Source organism: Zootoca vivipara, chromosome 1 (genome assembly GCF_963506605.1).
Source record: "Zootoca vivipara chromosome 1, rZooViv1.1, whole genome shotgun sequence".
Classification (NCBI taxonomy): domain Eukaryota; kingdom Metazoa; phylum Chordata; class Lepidosauria; order Squamata; family Lacertidae; genus Zootoca; species Zootoca vivipara.
Genome location: NC_083276.1, coordinates 115,674,591 through 115,691,683, shown reverse-complemented (window position 1 = coordinate 115,691,683; position 17,093 = coordinate 115,674,591). Strand labels below are relative to the sequence as shown.

At 41.4% G+C, this 17,093-nt stretch overlaps 1 protein-coding gene across 1 annotated transcript in view; it reads right to left on the bottom strand.

The window, feature by feature from the left end:
• CHN1 (chimerin 1) overlaps window positions 1-17,093 on the bottom strand; it is a 92,031-nt gene that overhangs the window by 31,786 nt on the left and 43,152 nt on the right. Inside the window, exon 6 of the mRNA XM_035134957.2 lies at window positions 8,012-8,300. Coding sequence (XP_034990848.1) covers window positions 8,012-8,300 — 289 coding nt within the window. The remainder of the gene's footprint in view (window positions 1-8,011; window positions 8,301-17,093) is intronic.

Sequence of the window (17,093 nt, the reverse complement as noted above, 5' to 3'; positions counted from 1 at the left end):
TTCTACAACAATTTCACGGTAACACAAAATGCCTTTTCTTTTGCACTTGTCGTGTACTTTGCTCAGTCCCTTTTTTCCGTAAAAGGCTGTCACCATCGCTTTCCTCTTCACCAACATCTTACATCTTGTATAATGATTCCCCACAGCATCCAAATGAGTTGGGACGATGGTACTGAAATGGGATTAGTGGTTGAGCTGGATGCCCCAAATGTCCTTTTCCAGCAAGTGATGGAAGTGTGGCAACTGATTGTAAGAATTATACTAGAATTAGCTGGCCCTGCCAAGTTGCTGTGGCTCATCCATGTGATTCCCCCCCCCCTGTGCCGACCCATGATGTATCCCACCCTCTCCTCCCCCCGCCCCGGCTTATCCCTGTGATTCCCCCCACCCTGTCCCGACCCATGATGTATCACACCCCCTCTTCCCCCCACCCCCGGCTCATCCCTGTGACTGGCCCCACTGTGTCCTGACCTATCCCGTGCCCCTCAAGCCCCACCTCCAAGCCCCACCCAGGCGAGTCAGTACCTCCATTCGGCCTAGTCTGTAAAGGCTTTGGCCTAGTATATAAATGGGAGCCGAGGTGCTGTTGAGAGGGGAGTTTTTATAGGTGCAGTACCAGTGTAGGCGCCGCTAGAGGGCGCTGGTTTGCAACCTGGTTCTTCCCCCAGCATGCATTTTCGTCTGAGTGGTGTGTTTTGGAACACGGGGTTTTGGGGTTTTTACCTGGCACAGGTGTGACATCTGTCTTTGAAAACGGTACAGGGTCGCTCTCATATTCGCATGCGGCATTGTGTCAAAATTTGAATGCAATTGGTCAAGCGATTTTGGTGAAACATGGATACTAATGGACATGGTCAATTTACATATATATATATATATATATATATATATATATATATATATATATATATATATATATATATATCAAACTAGCATGAGTGCTGGAGGTTGCTTTGATAGGCCTGGCAAACTGGACAAAGCAGCCATCCTTTGGCTTAGTTTTCATGTTCTGGAAGGGTCCAACATTTTGGAAAGGGAGCTCACCTTCTGAGTCCCTCTTCTCAGGTGTGGGATGTGGTATTTCTGTGTGTGAAAGTCAAGATGCCACAGGCTGAGAGTGGCTCACCAGAAACTTAGCAAGGATGGAGTAAGTAAGAGAAAAGGTTCTCATGTGAATCAGTAACTGGTTAAGAAACAGGAACTAGAGAGCAGGAATAAGTGGACATTTCTCTCTCTACTGATGGATCAATAATTAGAATGAGCAGTGAGGGCTTGAAGATACCAAAAATGTTGAGGGAGGTTGAAACAGAAAGGAATTGCCAGGAGCTCCTAATCACTGTCTCAAAACTGGGCAAATGGGCAGTAGATTGGCAAATGCAATTCAATGTTTTTGTTCTTGTTTTTCTTATGCATTTTGTGTGGGGGTTTTTATATTGTATGCTGTGGGCTGCTGCAAGATTTACAGCTGAAGAGTGGTATACAAATTTAATAAATGATAAATAATAAATGAAATTGACTGGGCCTGATTTTTATACCTCTGTGAATGTACCTGCCAAGTGCATGTAACATGCTCTTGAATTTAATGCTACAGCTATATTTATAAAGGAAGGGGTGGCATGATTAACACGTGGGGAAGCATTCAGGTGAACAATAAACTAGAAGCATTTAATTTTTCCTCCCCCACTACTGGAATGCACTTTCAAGTTTGTTAAACTCATTTTATGTTGTATCCAATTTTCGAGGCTACTTTGCATTTTGTACTTAGTAATTGATACCTGAATGCAAAACGCACACAGCCTCTATCAGCTGAGAATGGCAATTTTTACATCTCAACTGTTCATAGCAAAATACTTGGGAAGAAGGAGTCCAAGTCTTTCCCATTCATTACTTCCCCATTATTCTTTAAGAAAAGCAGTGACTTGAAGTATACATGAGCCACTCTCATTTCATGTGTGGTGCACAGATTTTGTACTGTGGTTAATTTGGGTTTGAATAAATCTTAGATAGGGCTGCCATATTTCAAAAAGTGAAGATCCAGACACAAAAGTTGCTGAGCTTGTTTTAAAGCTATTCTTTCCCAAGGAAATTCGCCAAAGTATCAACACTTCCGATATAAGCTGCCATATGCCTGGGTTTTCCTGGACATTTTTACTGATTTTTGAAAACCCCACCCGAACACTATTTTTGAAGGATGAATCCTGGCTAAGTCTGGGAAATTCCGGACATATGGCAGTTTATATTAGGTGTTAGCTTTGAGACAATGCAGATGTGTTGTGGCAAGAATTATCTTAGAAAGGCATCTGCATGAGAGTTGGGGGATTTTTTTTAAGAGAACGTTTGCTATCTGGGGCTTTGATAGTTACTTGTATTAAAACAGTATTTTTCTCTTTTTAAATCTACTGCCTTGTTAATCAATGCATGCTTTATTTCATTTTAAATAACTTATTATATCTTGTAGCCCTAGTGAAGAGGTTTCATTTCACACCTGACTGGGGAATATTTGGTCACAAGAAAAAAATGGCTGACAGGACAAGCTATTTCTGCCAAAATTGGTGGTGGTGGAATAGCTATGAAATAAACCTGATATTGATCATGATCTCCACATAAGATAAAATTTTAAAATGCCACTTGTGCTACAAACTTCCATCAAGCAGCTGTCCCTATGGATCTATTTCTAAGGCAAGGGGATTGAAAAAGTCACTCGTAGAGAATAAGGCATGGCTTTGTTTACAGTGGTAATGCAATGGGTTGTATCCAAGTAAGTTATACTCAAAAGTAGACCCAGTGGAATTAATAGGAACAAGTAACATAACTCCATTGATTTCACTGGTTCCCTGAAGCTGCATTGACTGTCTAAGAAAATGAAGTATTTTCCAGTCCAGTAGAAATAAGCAGGCCACCAACTTTGCACTTATATAATTAAGACTGCACCTTCCAAGATCCTTGAAACATCATAAATAATTGTAAGTATTAACATAAATCATTTTGATATTTTTCTTTCCTCCCATGGCAAAGAGCATGTTTATATTTTGACGTGCTTATTTCCTAGTTGTCAGTTTCCCTTTTCCCCTATATTTATTAAAACCTGATTTATTTTCAATTACACTTTAGGGTCACATTAGCAGAAAATGATTTCTGGATCCCGGAAAATTAAATCTAGAGAACGCCAATAAAAAGCAGAACAAAAACTACCTGACAGGAAAAGGTCACCCTTTCACTGCTATGATTATGAAAAAGAGATTTTAATCAGAAAAGGTGGTTTTAAACTAATGAATTTTCATTCTCATGTGACTTTCTGCTACAGAAACCTATGGAACACTGTTACAAAGCTTACATAAATTAGTGCTACCTTGATCATCGGCGGGATTTTAACCCCCCCCCAAAAACACCACCAAAAACAGTCATGCAGACTTAGAAATCACCCACACCTAAATCATGCTAATTATTTATGCAGTTATATATTACCCAAGCAAATAACACACCCCAATCAATATAGGATTCAACTTGTTTTGTATGAGAAACAACTGACGTGCCTGGGAGTTAGGTTACAAGGTGTGAACAGGGTTTGGGATGAATGCAAAATAAGATGACTTTATAGCTGTTCAGAGCTATAATTTATTGGGTTGTTTCTATTTCTATTGTGTATTTTGTGTTTTTATATTGTGATTTTCTGATTTTCTGTTGTAGCCACCCTCAGACTTGCAGGTATAGGGCGGTATAGAAATTTAATAAATAATAATAATAATAATAATATAAGCCAGTGATATCATGTGGACTTAGGAACTCCAACAAAATAAAGAGCATGGGGAGAACACTGGTATATGTGTAAATGTTAAATGGGGTGCCCTTTTTTGTGGGAACTATAGACTCTCAATCAGGGTGCTGCTCCCTAGCTGCACTGGGAAAGGGAAATGGGAGAGATGCTTATGGGCCTACAAAATAGTTGCATCTAGTCAGATGCAGTAGTTAGTGGTTTGTACAGGAATCTGCATAGCAATTCAACCTTGGCCAAAAGCCATTCTGGAAAATCAATCTTTTAATTCAAAATGGGTTTTTGAAATCCAGCTGCTGTTAAGTAAAACTGCAAGTTTAAGACAATCTTCGTGAATTTTCAGAAAGCCCAGAAATGCCACAGTGATATAGCTCAACACTAATATATATTTACTCATACGATTCTTGATTCTCATACATACAATTTTGTGGATGTTCAGCAAGCAATACATCAGCCCTTTCTGTGAAAACATCATACCTCCGGCCATAATATTTTGTTGTCTCCATAGGCATGAAACCTTTTGAGTTTCACTAGATCCTCATGGGTGTGAAAGTTAAAAATCTTATCTGACGTATTAATTTTGCAGTTCTTCAGTTCATGTAGCTGATTCAGCTCTGAAGGAATTTGGTGTATTTTGCTACTACAAACATCATTTGTTGCAGATTTAATTGGATGCAAGTTATCCAAACTAGCTGTTCAGAAACTGTAAATGAAAACTGCAGACTAGCCAAAGTGTTTCAAAGTGGCCATTCACCTATCACTAACTAAAATCTCTGCCCAAATAATTTAACACTTTGTCTACTGGAAAATAACTGCAAACCACAATGATATAAATTTTGCTAAAGTCATTCAGTGAAAGATTACACTTGTACTTTGTTAAAATGATTTTGCTGTTGAGCCACTGCCGTTCTAGTGAGTTCACAAAGCTACTTAGCATTTTAAGCTAGAGATAGCCCCCCCCCCAGGTAAAAGCACTTTAGAAGCATCCATTCTCAGCGTTGTGTGAAATTGAGTCGCTAAACTATCATCTTCATCCTACAATGACATGACCTAGCCTTGCCAATAGCTATTCCTTTGAAACAATACCTCAAATTGGCAAGAAATCACACGGTGAAATGAAGGATTTTGCCCAATCGTTCTTTTTATAAATAGCAACAGGACAATGAGACAAAGTCCACAATTGCCTTCAAAAGTTAGATCAACGTCTCTCAGTAATGTCAGGGTTATTCTTCACAAATTTGCCTCTAGTTCCTGAGTGCAGCAAGGAATTGCATGATCTATTAATAAGAGACAGTCACGTCCTAGACTCATGATCCATACGGGTGAAACTGTTTCTGCGGATGATCCTTTCCGCCCTGCAATAATCCTGAGACAATGTGGGGGGCCAATGTAATGTGTGGGCAGACTCTCACATATTCCCATTACTTACTCACTGCAAGGATGGAAATAACTAGCTGCTAAGGAGATTTGACAGGTTACCTATGGCTGATGTATCCCCATACTATTCAACGTATATCAGAGGCTAAATCACTGTGCTGCTCTTCCCTCCTGTGGCTTTGTGTTAAGTATTATTTTCCTTTGCTTTCTATTTGTTTTGTCCAGTCATTACCTTACAACAACGGTATATGGCTAATTGAGCATACATTGTTCTGGGTCTGTGACTGTATAATAAAATGATGTTATTTTATTTTATTTGACCATATATCGTCAAATACTACCAGCAATGAATGTACTACTACAAGAACAGGCTTGCAAATTGCCATTCATATAGGCCAGAATACACACACACACGCTTGCAACCCCCACAGTGCATATACTGTACTTTCTTTGGCAAAACCCAACTGTGTCATTGCTGGGGATTCTTTAGAAAGGCGTTACTAATGGAATTTATTATTTTTGAATGATAGCAACAAAAGGATGAGAAGGTACAATATATATTGTATATTTGTAACGATCTTCTGTTTCATTTCAGAGCTGTATTTTTCTTTATAATAACTTTTTCATGGTTTTGGTTATCATAATCATTTTAATATGGGGGGGGGGGGGAAGAGTTTGAAATATCCTTCTAGAGCACCAGGAACCACAGTGTTCTTCAGTAACATTTTAAGTATATATGCACAGCAAATAGTCATGCTATTTCCGGAGAGTTAAAAAAAAACAAAATTTTATCAGGATTGTACCAAAGGCCACAATGCCAAAAAATAAAAAGCCTAGGAACAAATAAGTGTCCAGCTTCAATAATAATAATTTTTAAAAAAGTACACTAATCAAAATCCACAAAACTCAAAACAGCCCCTTCTGTATTTAATATTTAGACTAGTTATAGGTAGGTAGCAGTGTTGGTCTGATGTGGCCGAAACAAACAAACAAAAATTCCTTCCAGCAGCACCTTAAAGACCAACTAAGTTTTTTTATTTTGGTATGAGCTTTTGTGTGCATGCACACGAAAGCTCATACCAAAATAAAAAACTTAGTTGGTCTTTAAGGTGCTGCTGGAAGGAATTTTTAAATAATATTTAGACTGTTGCATTAATATTTCTGTCACCATGAAGCTAGGCTCTGTGTTGTGAGCAACATATAGGGGTATAGCAGGATGTTAATGGCTTTAGATCAATGGTTCCCAACCTTTTTTTTGGCCATGCCCCATCTAAGCATCTCTAAAATCCTGATCCCCCCCCCGGGTGACATATAATTATTATTATTCAAAAAGCCCACTCCTATTCATGTGGAGGAAGCCTAAAAGGTCATTCACTGTTAATAACTCATTCTCGAATTGCCCCCCTTAAAAATCAAATTGCCCCCCCTGTGGGACGTGTGCCCCACGATGGGAACCACGGCTTTAGATGAATAATGAATCACAAGCCAAAGCAGTGCATTGGATGGATTCTGTTTGTCGGCCAAAGTGGGGTAAGTACAAGGAGTCTCTATTCCTTGAAGCAGGAATAGCCTCACTCAGTTCTTTGGATGCCAAAAATGCTGCAGACAATGTCTGCTAAACATGAAACTAATGTCTCAAGCTTACCATCTATGGGGAGAAGGAGAGCTCCATTGTGACTGACAGGCCAGCCTTGTAATCCGAGGGAATGATATCACCCAAACTCTTCCAATCCCAGAGCGTTGGGGAAGGAAAGTGAAGCCCTTTTAGTTCTCTCTCCTGGCTCCCACATAAACTTTAAAAAGTGCCAAGCACAAAACAGCACTGGACCAGTCTGTCTGCAATCTGGCAGGTTACTTACGGTACCTAAGAGGGAACTGCCCTTGTGTCTGATATATTTTCAGATCGATTGCCCATAAAACACCAGGATGGATTAAATAATTCCTTGTTTACCCATCACAAAACTGTAAAGGCTGGTCTTGTGGAAGCCACTCTAGTCAGCCTTCTGAAATTTGGCAAGATTAAAATCCTAAGAAGGAGCAGACGTGTTTCTAAATTTCATCCAATTCTGCCCCAAAACTTTTAAAGTTATAGACTATTTTTTAATTCAAAAACTTTTAAAATGTGCACAAAAAAATCCTCAAATCGTTTGGCAGAGCCAATCCACTCTGGAGGTACTACCAATGCCTGTAAATTTCATCCGCTTCCTTCAAAAGGGGTGAGGTGGGGGTGGAGATCTGTTTTTTTTCTCCATTGTGAATGACTTTCCCTGTGAAGTGAATTAGGACTCTGAGCAAGAGTTGAAGTATCCAAACTAGGTTGTTTTCCAAAGCACCAATTCAGGGTCCAATTCTTCTGATTGTTGCATATCCCTATCCTGTACCCTCTCCTCATTCTCTTTGTTAAAATTTTGTTTAAAATTATAAAAAACAAATTAGTGGTTTTTCCCCCCATTATAAACAATATTTTTGACTGTTAGCATTTAGTATATTACAACAAATAGCATGCCCTTTGTTCTTAAACTTTCATTACACCCTTGAGGACTTTCACAGTGAAAAAGTGAGGAAGAATCTTTTAAAAATAACTGATATTTACTGAGTAAGCATACCTTACTTAAATTACTGAAAGATTGGGTGGGGTGGGGTACTTTGCATTTAAACACTTGACCTGTAATTTCACTGTACCTAATACACTGGATGAAGCATAAAATGTATTTATGCTCTAAAATGCTTTTAATTTCTTTAAAACAGTGTTGTTCCTTTCTTTCATACCCACTGTCCTGTACGACAATGTCTTATTTTTCAAATCGGATTAGGAACTTTGGGAAAGTGTTGGAAGAATAAAATTGTGATTGAGTAACTTACCCTTTTTTCTACTATGTCATTGTCTCCTGCAGACTCTTTGCCATCAAGTGTATCTCTCACAGCCACTGTATGCTTCTTGTTTGTTGGCTCTCTGCTTAAAGTTGTATATCCTATGTGTTCATAAATTGGATTTATGGTCATCTTGGCAATGTATTCTGCTGCCTTGGTTTCAATATAAAGGGTGATCAATCCATCTGTCACCAGGTCGTGGATAGACTCAAAACGTTTCTCTCCAACGAAGTGTTTTCCATCATAGTAAAGTCTGAAGTTTCTGGTTTGATTTCCAAATCTGCCTCAACGGAAGAGAAGAGGTGTATTAAAAAAACCACAAAAAAAACTTCAGCAAGAGAACTTTGCACATAATAAACATTCTCAAACAAACCGAGGCTAGTATATTCTGCGGGTGGTTTGAACGAGGAATACAGAATGGTCAGTCTTTGGCTTCAACTTCCAGCTTCAAGGACGGTGTACAAATCAGAACCTCATGGGAGGGGGGAAACCAACCACTGTGGATAGAACACCAAAGATGTGCTTGGCCTTGAAAGACATGCTTTGTCCTTTAGTTACTTAATTATCTTGTGGACAAGCTGAAATTTAAAGCAACTCAATGCTCAGTTGCTTGCCTATGAAGGAAGAAGTTCTCGTCACACAGGATTATCTGTTGCAGAGCATTAATACAAAGATCTGATGTCGCTCTGTATCTCTGCACCCTGTTGCCTTTCTGTAGGAAGAGTTCGTTCAGGGCAGTGTCGTGCTCAAGTGCCATCAATGATACTGGGTGGAACTATTGCCAGAAGTGCAGCCATGCAGGACAGACTATGCACAAGGCCAAGCATTCTTCATTCGTGGCCAAAGACCAAGGACTAACTTTTCAAGCTTTACATAAAAGCTGCCTTGTGCCAGACTTATTAAGTCTGCAGTTCAAGGAAATCTTTGTGGCATAATGGCTCTGCAAGCTGGCGATTGATTCTGCAGCCCAAGTTGGAAATCATGTTCAGAGTAAGCTGAATTCTTGCACTTGTGAAACACCCCACCCAAAGAGTGGAATGCAAGGATGCCGGCAGTAAGTCTTAGGTAGATGAACTCCCTTGGGGACTGTTTGTAGGTCTTTAGGGCACAGTCAACACTACTTTTCCTAGAGGATGAAGGCATCCCCACCCAAAACAACAACACATTTGCTGCTGTCAAGTGTCAAGTCACTGACCAGACAACAGTACCAGCTACCAGTTTTAGCGGTGTATGAACAAAGTACTTCTTTGGGGGATATAACCTTGAAATATCCATCAGTCCATATACACTGGAGGTTTTAACCCACAACAGTCAACATCCACCGTAGTGACATGTAGTCCAATTTATGTATTCAGCAGAGGGTGTTCTGGAGAAGACACGCCTGCTTTGACCGATGATGGCCACTGCAGTCCCAGCAATGAGGGTCATAACTGGGGCTTATTCATAACACCCCTTAGGTAACTAATGACAAACAAATCCCAAGATGATGATGGCAGCTGTGATGTGTATGTTGTGTAGGACTCCTGTGCCTTTAGCAGTTGGGCAAAGAAGTCTTCCTGTACTTGGGCTATAGGAAGCCTTGCCCAAATGAGGGAAATATAGCAAAAGGATACAAAATCTGGCAAAGCAAACAGACGTTGATGAGGAAAGGCAAGAAAAGGAGGGATTCTGAGGAACGTGGTGCTGAAGTTATATTAAACAATGCACATTTCTTTAAACCCATTTGAAGCAGAATGACTTTTCAACCCAAATTTCAGCATGGTGTGTATATCTGGCAATACATGGGGAGGGTTAACCCTCCCCCCTTTCACAAAATGCCCTTGAACCATTGGGACCAGTTGAAGGCTTCTCACATGTCCAATATTAGGAGGGGAGGTGAAGAAGAATGGGTGCTGCTGGCAATATTTGGCTAATATACCCTGTCCCTGCACACTTCCATTGCATTATAGGGAAGGCAATGCTAGCATACCTTACATGGCTATTATAAGGCTTGAGATACTGCAACAATGTGCTTTGAACACTTGAAATGCATTTTATAAATGCTATAATCCTCCACAGGCAAACAGTCGTCATTATTAAAATATTGCTTTTCTGTCCTGTGCTTAATGTAACCGTTTTCCACTAGGAGACCTAACCTTTACACATTTTTGTACATCTTGCTAAGTTACACAGAAACGCAACGGTAACACACACTTTTGTAACAGCTGCTTTTTGTTTATTAAACAGGAAATTGGGTGTATATAATCACATACTCTCATGTCTTAACAGAGGCTCGCTGGAAAAGTTATTCCACGAATGTACAAAATGGGCTTTGACAATGTCATTAGGACACTCTTAATGGAATCCACTGTGCACTTATTTGCAAAATAGCAGGCCTAAAATAAAATGACTTGATTGTATTAAAAAAATGGTTTGGGGTGACTTGTCTGGCCTCTCTTGCTGACCAGCGGCATGCGATAATTTGCACAACCGGGGAGGACTCAGCTAAACTGGAAGTACAGTTCTAGTTTTAAAACCACACAAACATGCACACTTGTGAGAAAGCAGGAGGAGGTCAGGATAATGTTCAAGCACTTCTCCAGAGGTTCAGCCACTTGGCTGAAGACCTCTTCTGCCTTCCAGTGTAGTCTGGCAGTTTTCACCTACCATAACACGAGGGAAGCCTGGGGATCAGAGTGGAGCGCCTACTTCCTCGGCTTTCCTTTAGAACACATAGCAGGGACAAATGGTTTTAGTACACAGTGGGCTCTGCTGTGGTGCCGTTGGAGGCGTAGGAGGCTGGAGAGGTAGAAATCCATGAATGTCACTTTATAGTACAGCAAGTCTGCAACTTACGTGCATTTAAACTTGTGTGATTCAGCTCCGTTTCTACCGCCATCGTTCAGCCTGGACACTGAGGTCCAGCTCCGAGGTCCTTCTGCCGGTTCCCTCACTGCGAGAAGTGAAGCTACAGGGAACCAGGCAGAGGGCCTTCTCGGTGGTGGCACCCACCCCGTGGAACGCCCTTCCACCAGATGTCAAGGAAATAAACAACTATCTGACCTTTAGGAGACATCTGAAGGCAACCCTGCATCAGGAGGTTTTTTAATGTTTGCTTTATATGGACCCAGGTGGTGCTGCAGGCTAAACCACTGAGCCTAGGGCTTGCTGATCAGAAGGTTAGCGGTTCGAATCCCTGTGACGGGGTGAGCTCCCGTTGCTTGGTCCCAGCTCCTGCCAACCTAGCAGTTCGAAAGCACATCAAAATGCAAGTAGATAAATAGTAACCGCTATAGCGGGAAGGTAAACGGCGTTTCCATGTGCTGCTCTGGTTTGCCAGAAGCGGCTTTGTCATGCTGGCCACATGACCTGGAAGCTATACGCCGGCTCCCTCGGCCAATAATGCGAGATGAGCGCACAACCCCAGAGTCAGTCACGACTGGACCTAATGGTCAGGGGTCCCTTTTCCTTTACCTTTATATGTGTTGGAAGCAGCCCAGAGTTGCAAAATTATTGTTACTATTTTTGTTATTATTAAGTTTTACACAGGTGACAAATAGATATAAAACAATTAAAAATGGAGCAAGGTTCTGGGGAAAAAGAGAATCCTGCCTGCCATTGAACCCAGTGGGTTTTGACTATATGTGATTTTGGCTTTAGGTGTGACTCCCAGAGCGTAATCCCTCATGAACTGCGGATTTACTGTAGTAGATTAAAACAGGGACAAAACAGGTCTCTCTTCCCTGGAGCATTCCTGTCTCTAAAGTTGCATACTTTAGAGGAAGCTAGTAAAAAAGGCCTCTCTTTTCCAATGTCACAAGTGACGTTTTGTGGAATTTATATCATTTTAAAGCACACATTCATATGATGAATGATAGGGAGCTCAAAATTCAAACAAACCCCTCTTGATGGGATACGGAGCTTCCAAAATTGTTAACCTACCCTGGTCCCAAGTATCTTGTTGAAAGAGCTTCTTGCTTTGCCCACGAGACGCAGCAGACTTTGAACTTATTCTAATTTCAGTGTTGCTTCCAGCAGGAGAGCTGGGAATTTTATTTATTAATCTGAGAGTGGAAAGATTTTTGAAAATGTGTAAATCTCTTATTTGAGGTTTAAAGAAGAAAGGCAACTATATGCTAGAGGCTTAGTACCACATGCTCAACTAATGACCACCCGCTTTAGCCTGCTTCATTTTAAGGGCAGTCTTATTTGTGACACAGGTTATGTTCCTTGGGAACATTGCAGCAGATGAGGAAAGACATTTGAGAGGGAAGAAAACTGAAGCAAACATAGTGCCAAACTTGGATTAAGGTTGGACAGGACTCTCTCCATACCAATGCTTTTCAAGCAGCTCCCTAGCCTAGGAAGGTGGCCACTCCAGTTCATTAAAAATGAGAGTGAAATAGAACATTTTTTAAAAATGAAACCTCAGTATGATTACTAGAATCAACACTATCTCATTTTCTAATGCAACATTTTCATAGAATCAGGAAGCTGGAATAGGCCCATATCCACCCACATACCCCCCAACCACAGCCAAGCACCCAAACTTCAGCTATTCAATCCATACCACAGTGTACCAAAAGCAGTCCTTTTTTGGAGTTGTTTTAAGGCACAGAGATTTGGTTTTTTTTACAATTTTGCAAAACTCTGATATGTCCAGTATCACTTCTGAGGACCTCAACTTTTACAACCCAAACGTTCATAAGCTGAGGTGACTAAAACAACAACAACAACAAGCAAAATCTAGCCAAGCAGCAAATTCAATAGCAGCAAATTCAACATATTCTTCAATATGCTCACCTGTTAGCCCCTTACATTTAAAGTGAAAAAAGTGTATTTATTGCAGAAACAGGTGATCTAAACTACTTTAACATTGTGTGTCAAGGACAGATGATGTTAAATGTTTGAATGCTGTGAAATTATTTTTGCATGTTAAAGAACTCATTAACAATGACTGAAACACATGCTATCATTTGGGGTTGTTTGTTGGTTTTTTTACTTGAGATGTCCTTGATTTTAATTTATCCTTTGTCACATTCGCATAATGTACTTCCCCCCAAACACATTAGAAGACCTAATAATGAATAGTTGTAGGTCTGCGACAATTGCTCCTAATTACCAACATATTTCATTGGGCTTGAACTCCTGCAGTGGTGGCAAATTATTGGTACCAGTTGTGAACCAATTGTTTTAAATTCCTTTTATAATACCACAAATCCATTGATGGTGCTGGAATTATATGTACTGTAGTATAATCTGGGAGACATCATGCAGTGGTGCGCTACAGACCTTACAAGATACATGCATCTTTTAGAATTGTACATATTGCACATATCAGCACAAGTATGATATAGCATAGCCAATTGTGTTAATCTAATTTCCCTTTTCATCATGATTATGGAAAGTCATTTTTTTAAACACATGCTTCCAGGCTGAGGTCTTACATCACAAATGAGTCCCCCCCCCTTTGTATGCAATTAGTACATCGGCTTCCACTCATTCCACTCATTTTTTTCAGTCAGAGGCCCAATGGGATACCCAGCCAGGTGGGTGGGGTATAAATAACAAATTATTATCATCATTATTACCATTTGCTATTCCACACCAATGGGTTTGGCTTGATGGACTATTACTGTGCTGGATTTTATTTATTTGTTTGTTTGTTCCTTGATGTCTCTACTTACTCTGACTAGAGCAGGCACATAGGTATTTCTGTACGTGCGTACCTTTTTAAAAAATGACTCTGACAGCAAAGGTTGCCAGCCTCTAATGGTCATGTTTCTAGAAAACGTGTGCTTTTTTTGTGAAGGGGGCAATATCCATTTCCAGTTGGTGCCTTAAAAAAAATAAAAGCAGAGATCTTGAACGAGAGTAATGCTTAGCTATATCAAGCTGCTAAATATGGCAAAAATGTGATAAATTGGTGGGGTATGAGTGTTCAGACCCCTGGGCTCTCACTTGTGGGGTGCCTCAGGGTTCTGTCCTCTCCCCCATGCTTTTTAACATCTACATGCAGCCGCTGGGAGAGATCATCAGGGGGTTTGGGCTGGGTGTTCATCAGTATGCGGATGATACCCAGCTCTACCTCTCTTTCAAATCAGAACCAGTGAAGGCGGTGAAGGTCCAGTGTGAGTGCCTGGAGGCGGTTGGAGGATGGATGGCGGTTAACGGATTGAGGTTGAATCCTGACAAGACAGAAGTGCTGTTTGTGGGGGACAGGAGGCAGGCAGGTGTGGAGGACTCCATGGTCCTGAATGGGGTAACTGTGCCCCTGAAGGACCAGGTGCGCAGCCTGGGAGTCATTCTGGACTCACAGCTGTCCATGGAGGCACAGGTTAATTCTGTGTCCAGGGCAGCTGTCTATCAGCTCCATCTGGTACGCAGGCTGAGACCCTACCTGCCCGTGGACTGTCTCGCCAGAGTGGTGCATGCTCTGGTTATCTCCCGCTTGGATTACTGCAATGCGCTCTATGTGGGGCTACCTTTGAAGGTGACCCGGAAACTGCAACTAATCCAGAATATGGCAGCTAGACTGGTGACTGGGAGAGGCCGCTGGGACCACATAACACTGGTCCTCGGAGATCTAAACTGGCACCCAGTTTGTTTCTGAGCACACTTCAAAGTGTTGGTGTTGACCTTTAAAGCCCTAAACAGTCCTGTATACCTGAAGGAGTGTCTCTACCCCCACTGTTCAGCCCGGACACTGAGATCCAGCGCCAAGGGCCTTCTGGCAGTTCCCTCATTGCGAGAAGTGAGGTTTCAGGGAACCAGACAAAGGGCCTTCTCGGTAGGAGCACCCGCCCTGTGGAACGCCCTTCCATCAGATGTCAAGGAAATATGCAGCTATCCTAATTTTAAAAGACATCTGAAGGCAGCTTTGTTTAGGGAAGCTTTTAATATTTGTATTGTTTTAATATTCGATTGGGAGCCGCCCAGAGTGGCTGGGGAGACGCAGCCAGATGGGCGGGGTATAAACAATAAATTATTATTATTATTATTATTATTATTGTTGTTGTTGTTGTTGTTGTTGTTGCACAAAACCTCCATATTATTTATTTGCTGAGGCTGCAATTCCTGTCTCCAAGGTAATCTGCATTTACTGTGTGGAGATCTTGAGAAAACAGCTCCTCCAGACTTGATCATTAAAATCTGGCTGTGCTTTTAGCATGAGACAATTAGTTGAAATAGGTATACTTGCACCATTTGGGATGTCGAAAAGAAAATGGCTAGATTATGCTCAGGTGAGGAGAGACGGAAGTAGTGACCAAGGGGTGGTGTGTCTCGTTTTGCTGTTTGAGGCAAAACACGAAGTTTTGCTGCCACCGCCGCCACCTCTACCACCAGCATAAAAGGTAAAGGTAAAGGGACCCCTGACGATTAGGTCCAGTCGTGACCGACTCTGGGGTTGCGCGCTCATCTCGCATTATTGGCCGAGGGAGCCGGCGTATAGCTTCCAGGTCATGTGGCCAGCATGACAAAGCTGCTTCTGGCATACCAGAGCAGCACATGGAATCGCCGTTTACCTTCCCGCTGTAGCGGTTCCTATTTATCTACTTGCATTTTGACGTGCTTTCGAACTGCTAGGTTGGCAGGAGCTGGGACCAAGCAACGGGAGCTCACCCCGTCACAGGGATTCGAACCGCCGACCTTCTGATCAGCAAGCCCTAGGCTCAGTGGTTTAACCACAGCGCCACCTGGGTCCCTAGAACCACCAGCATAGGTGAGATTGAATGAGTTCCACAAAATCTTGCTCCAAATCAGTGTGGAGGCAGCAGGGCCAGCCCTGGATGGGGATATTGGTGACCGAGAATACTAACCAAAACATGACCACACATGTGACACACCACCCCAAAATATGGAATTTTTGTGCTAACATGTGGATATATAATAGCCTCTTTTTATTACCTGGATTTTCCAAGGGTGGAAAAAAATCGAGATTAAATGTAATGAAAGTATGGACTGCTGTTTTGATGACATCAAATGGACCCCGCATAAAACTTGCATGTACCAAACTGCCAAGATTGCATAATAAACTCCCATTTGAAAGCGCCCAGTGTTTTTATTCACTAGCTGTGAGTGCTCAAGTGTCAAAACATTCAAGCGCTGTATACATTAGCTTATCCAAGGAGCCCAGTTGCTTAGGAAGCTTAGCGGTTTGCATATACTGGCTACAATTCTTTCTACAAGTTGTATGAGCAGTACCTGAAAACTCTCGAATGTTCAAAACATGTCAGGGAGATTTGAGCTCCGAAACACTCTCAGATTTGCAAACGACCAAGGGCACAAACCATACAGAAAAGTTTAGTGTGCCACCCACTTCAGACATGCAACTGGAAATTATTTAAGGGCAGATTTCCCATAGCCTTACTTGGAATGGCTAATAATAATAATAATAATAATAATAATAATAATAATATTTATACCTCCACCCATTTGGCTGGGTTTCCCAATTTTTAATTTTTAGACTGATTGTTTTAAAGGCCCTAATATAGGCATGTCCAAAGTCCGCTTTGTGGGCCTAATCCTGCCCCCGTGGCAGTATATGTCCTGGGGATAAATCCTAAAAAAAACCTCAACAACTTTGGGGTAAAATTGCAAAAAAACAGAAATAAAAAAGCTCAACGATTCTAACCCTAAATTCATCAAATCTGGCCCTCTTTGAAAAATGTTTGGGCACCCCTGCCCTAATAAAAACAGGGCTTCCTAACCCAGCCAGTGCTGTGAGCTTTCGACATCACTACCTTCCCATTCCAAACTTACCTAGTAGCATCAGTGGCAAGAGGACTCAGTGGGGGTTCTGGCAGGCCCAAAACACTGTTGGAAGCATGCATGGCAATGCCCAGAGCCAATTAGGAACCACAAGAAATCAAGTTCCCAGGGGTTCTTGGTGGTAATTAATTTCCCATGGATCCACCTGATGGTCAAGGGCCTGGCAAAGGAGGAAGTCATATTTATAGACTATGGGTGGTATTCAACTAACTTTCGACTCAGAATAGATTCATTGAAATTAATGAACATGACTCAATTAGATTCATTAATTTCAGTAGCACCACCCTATATGTGGTATTCCCAAATCTGCCCATAAGCCTCA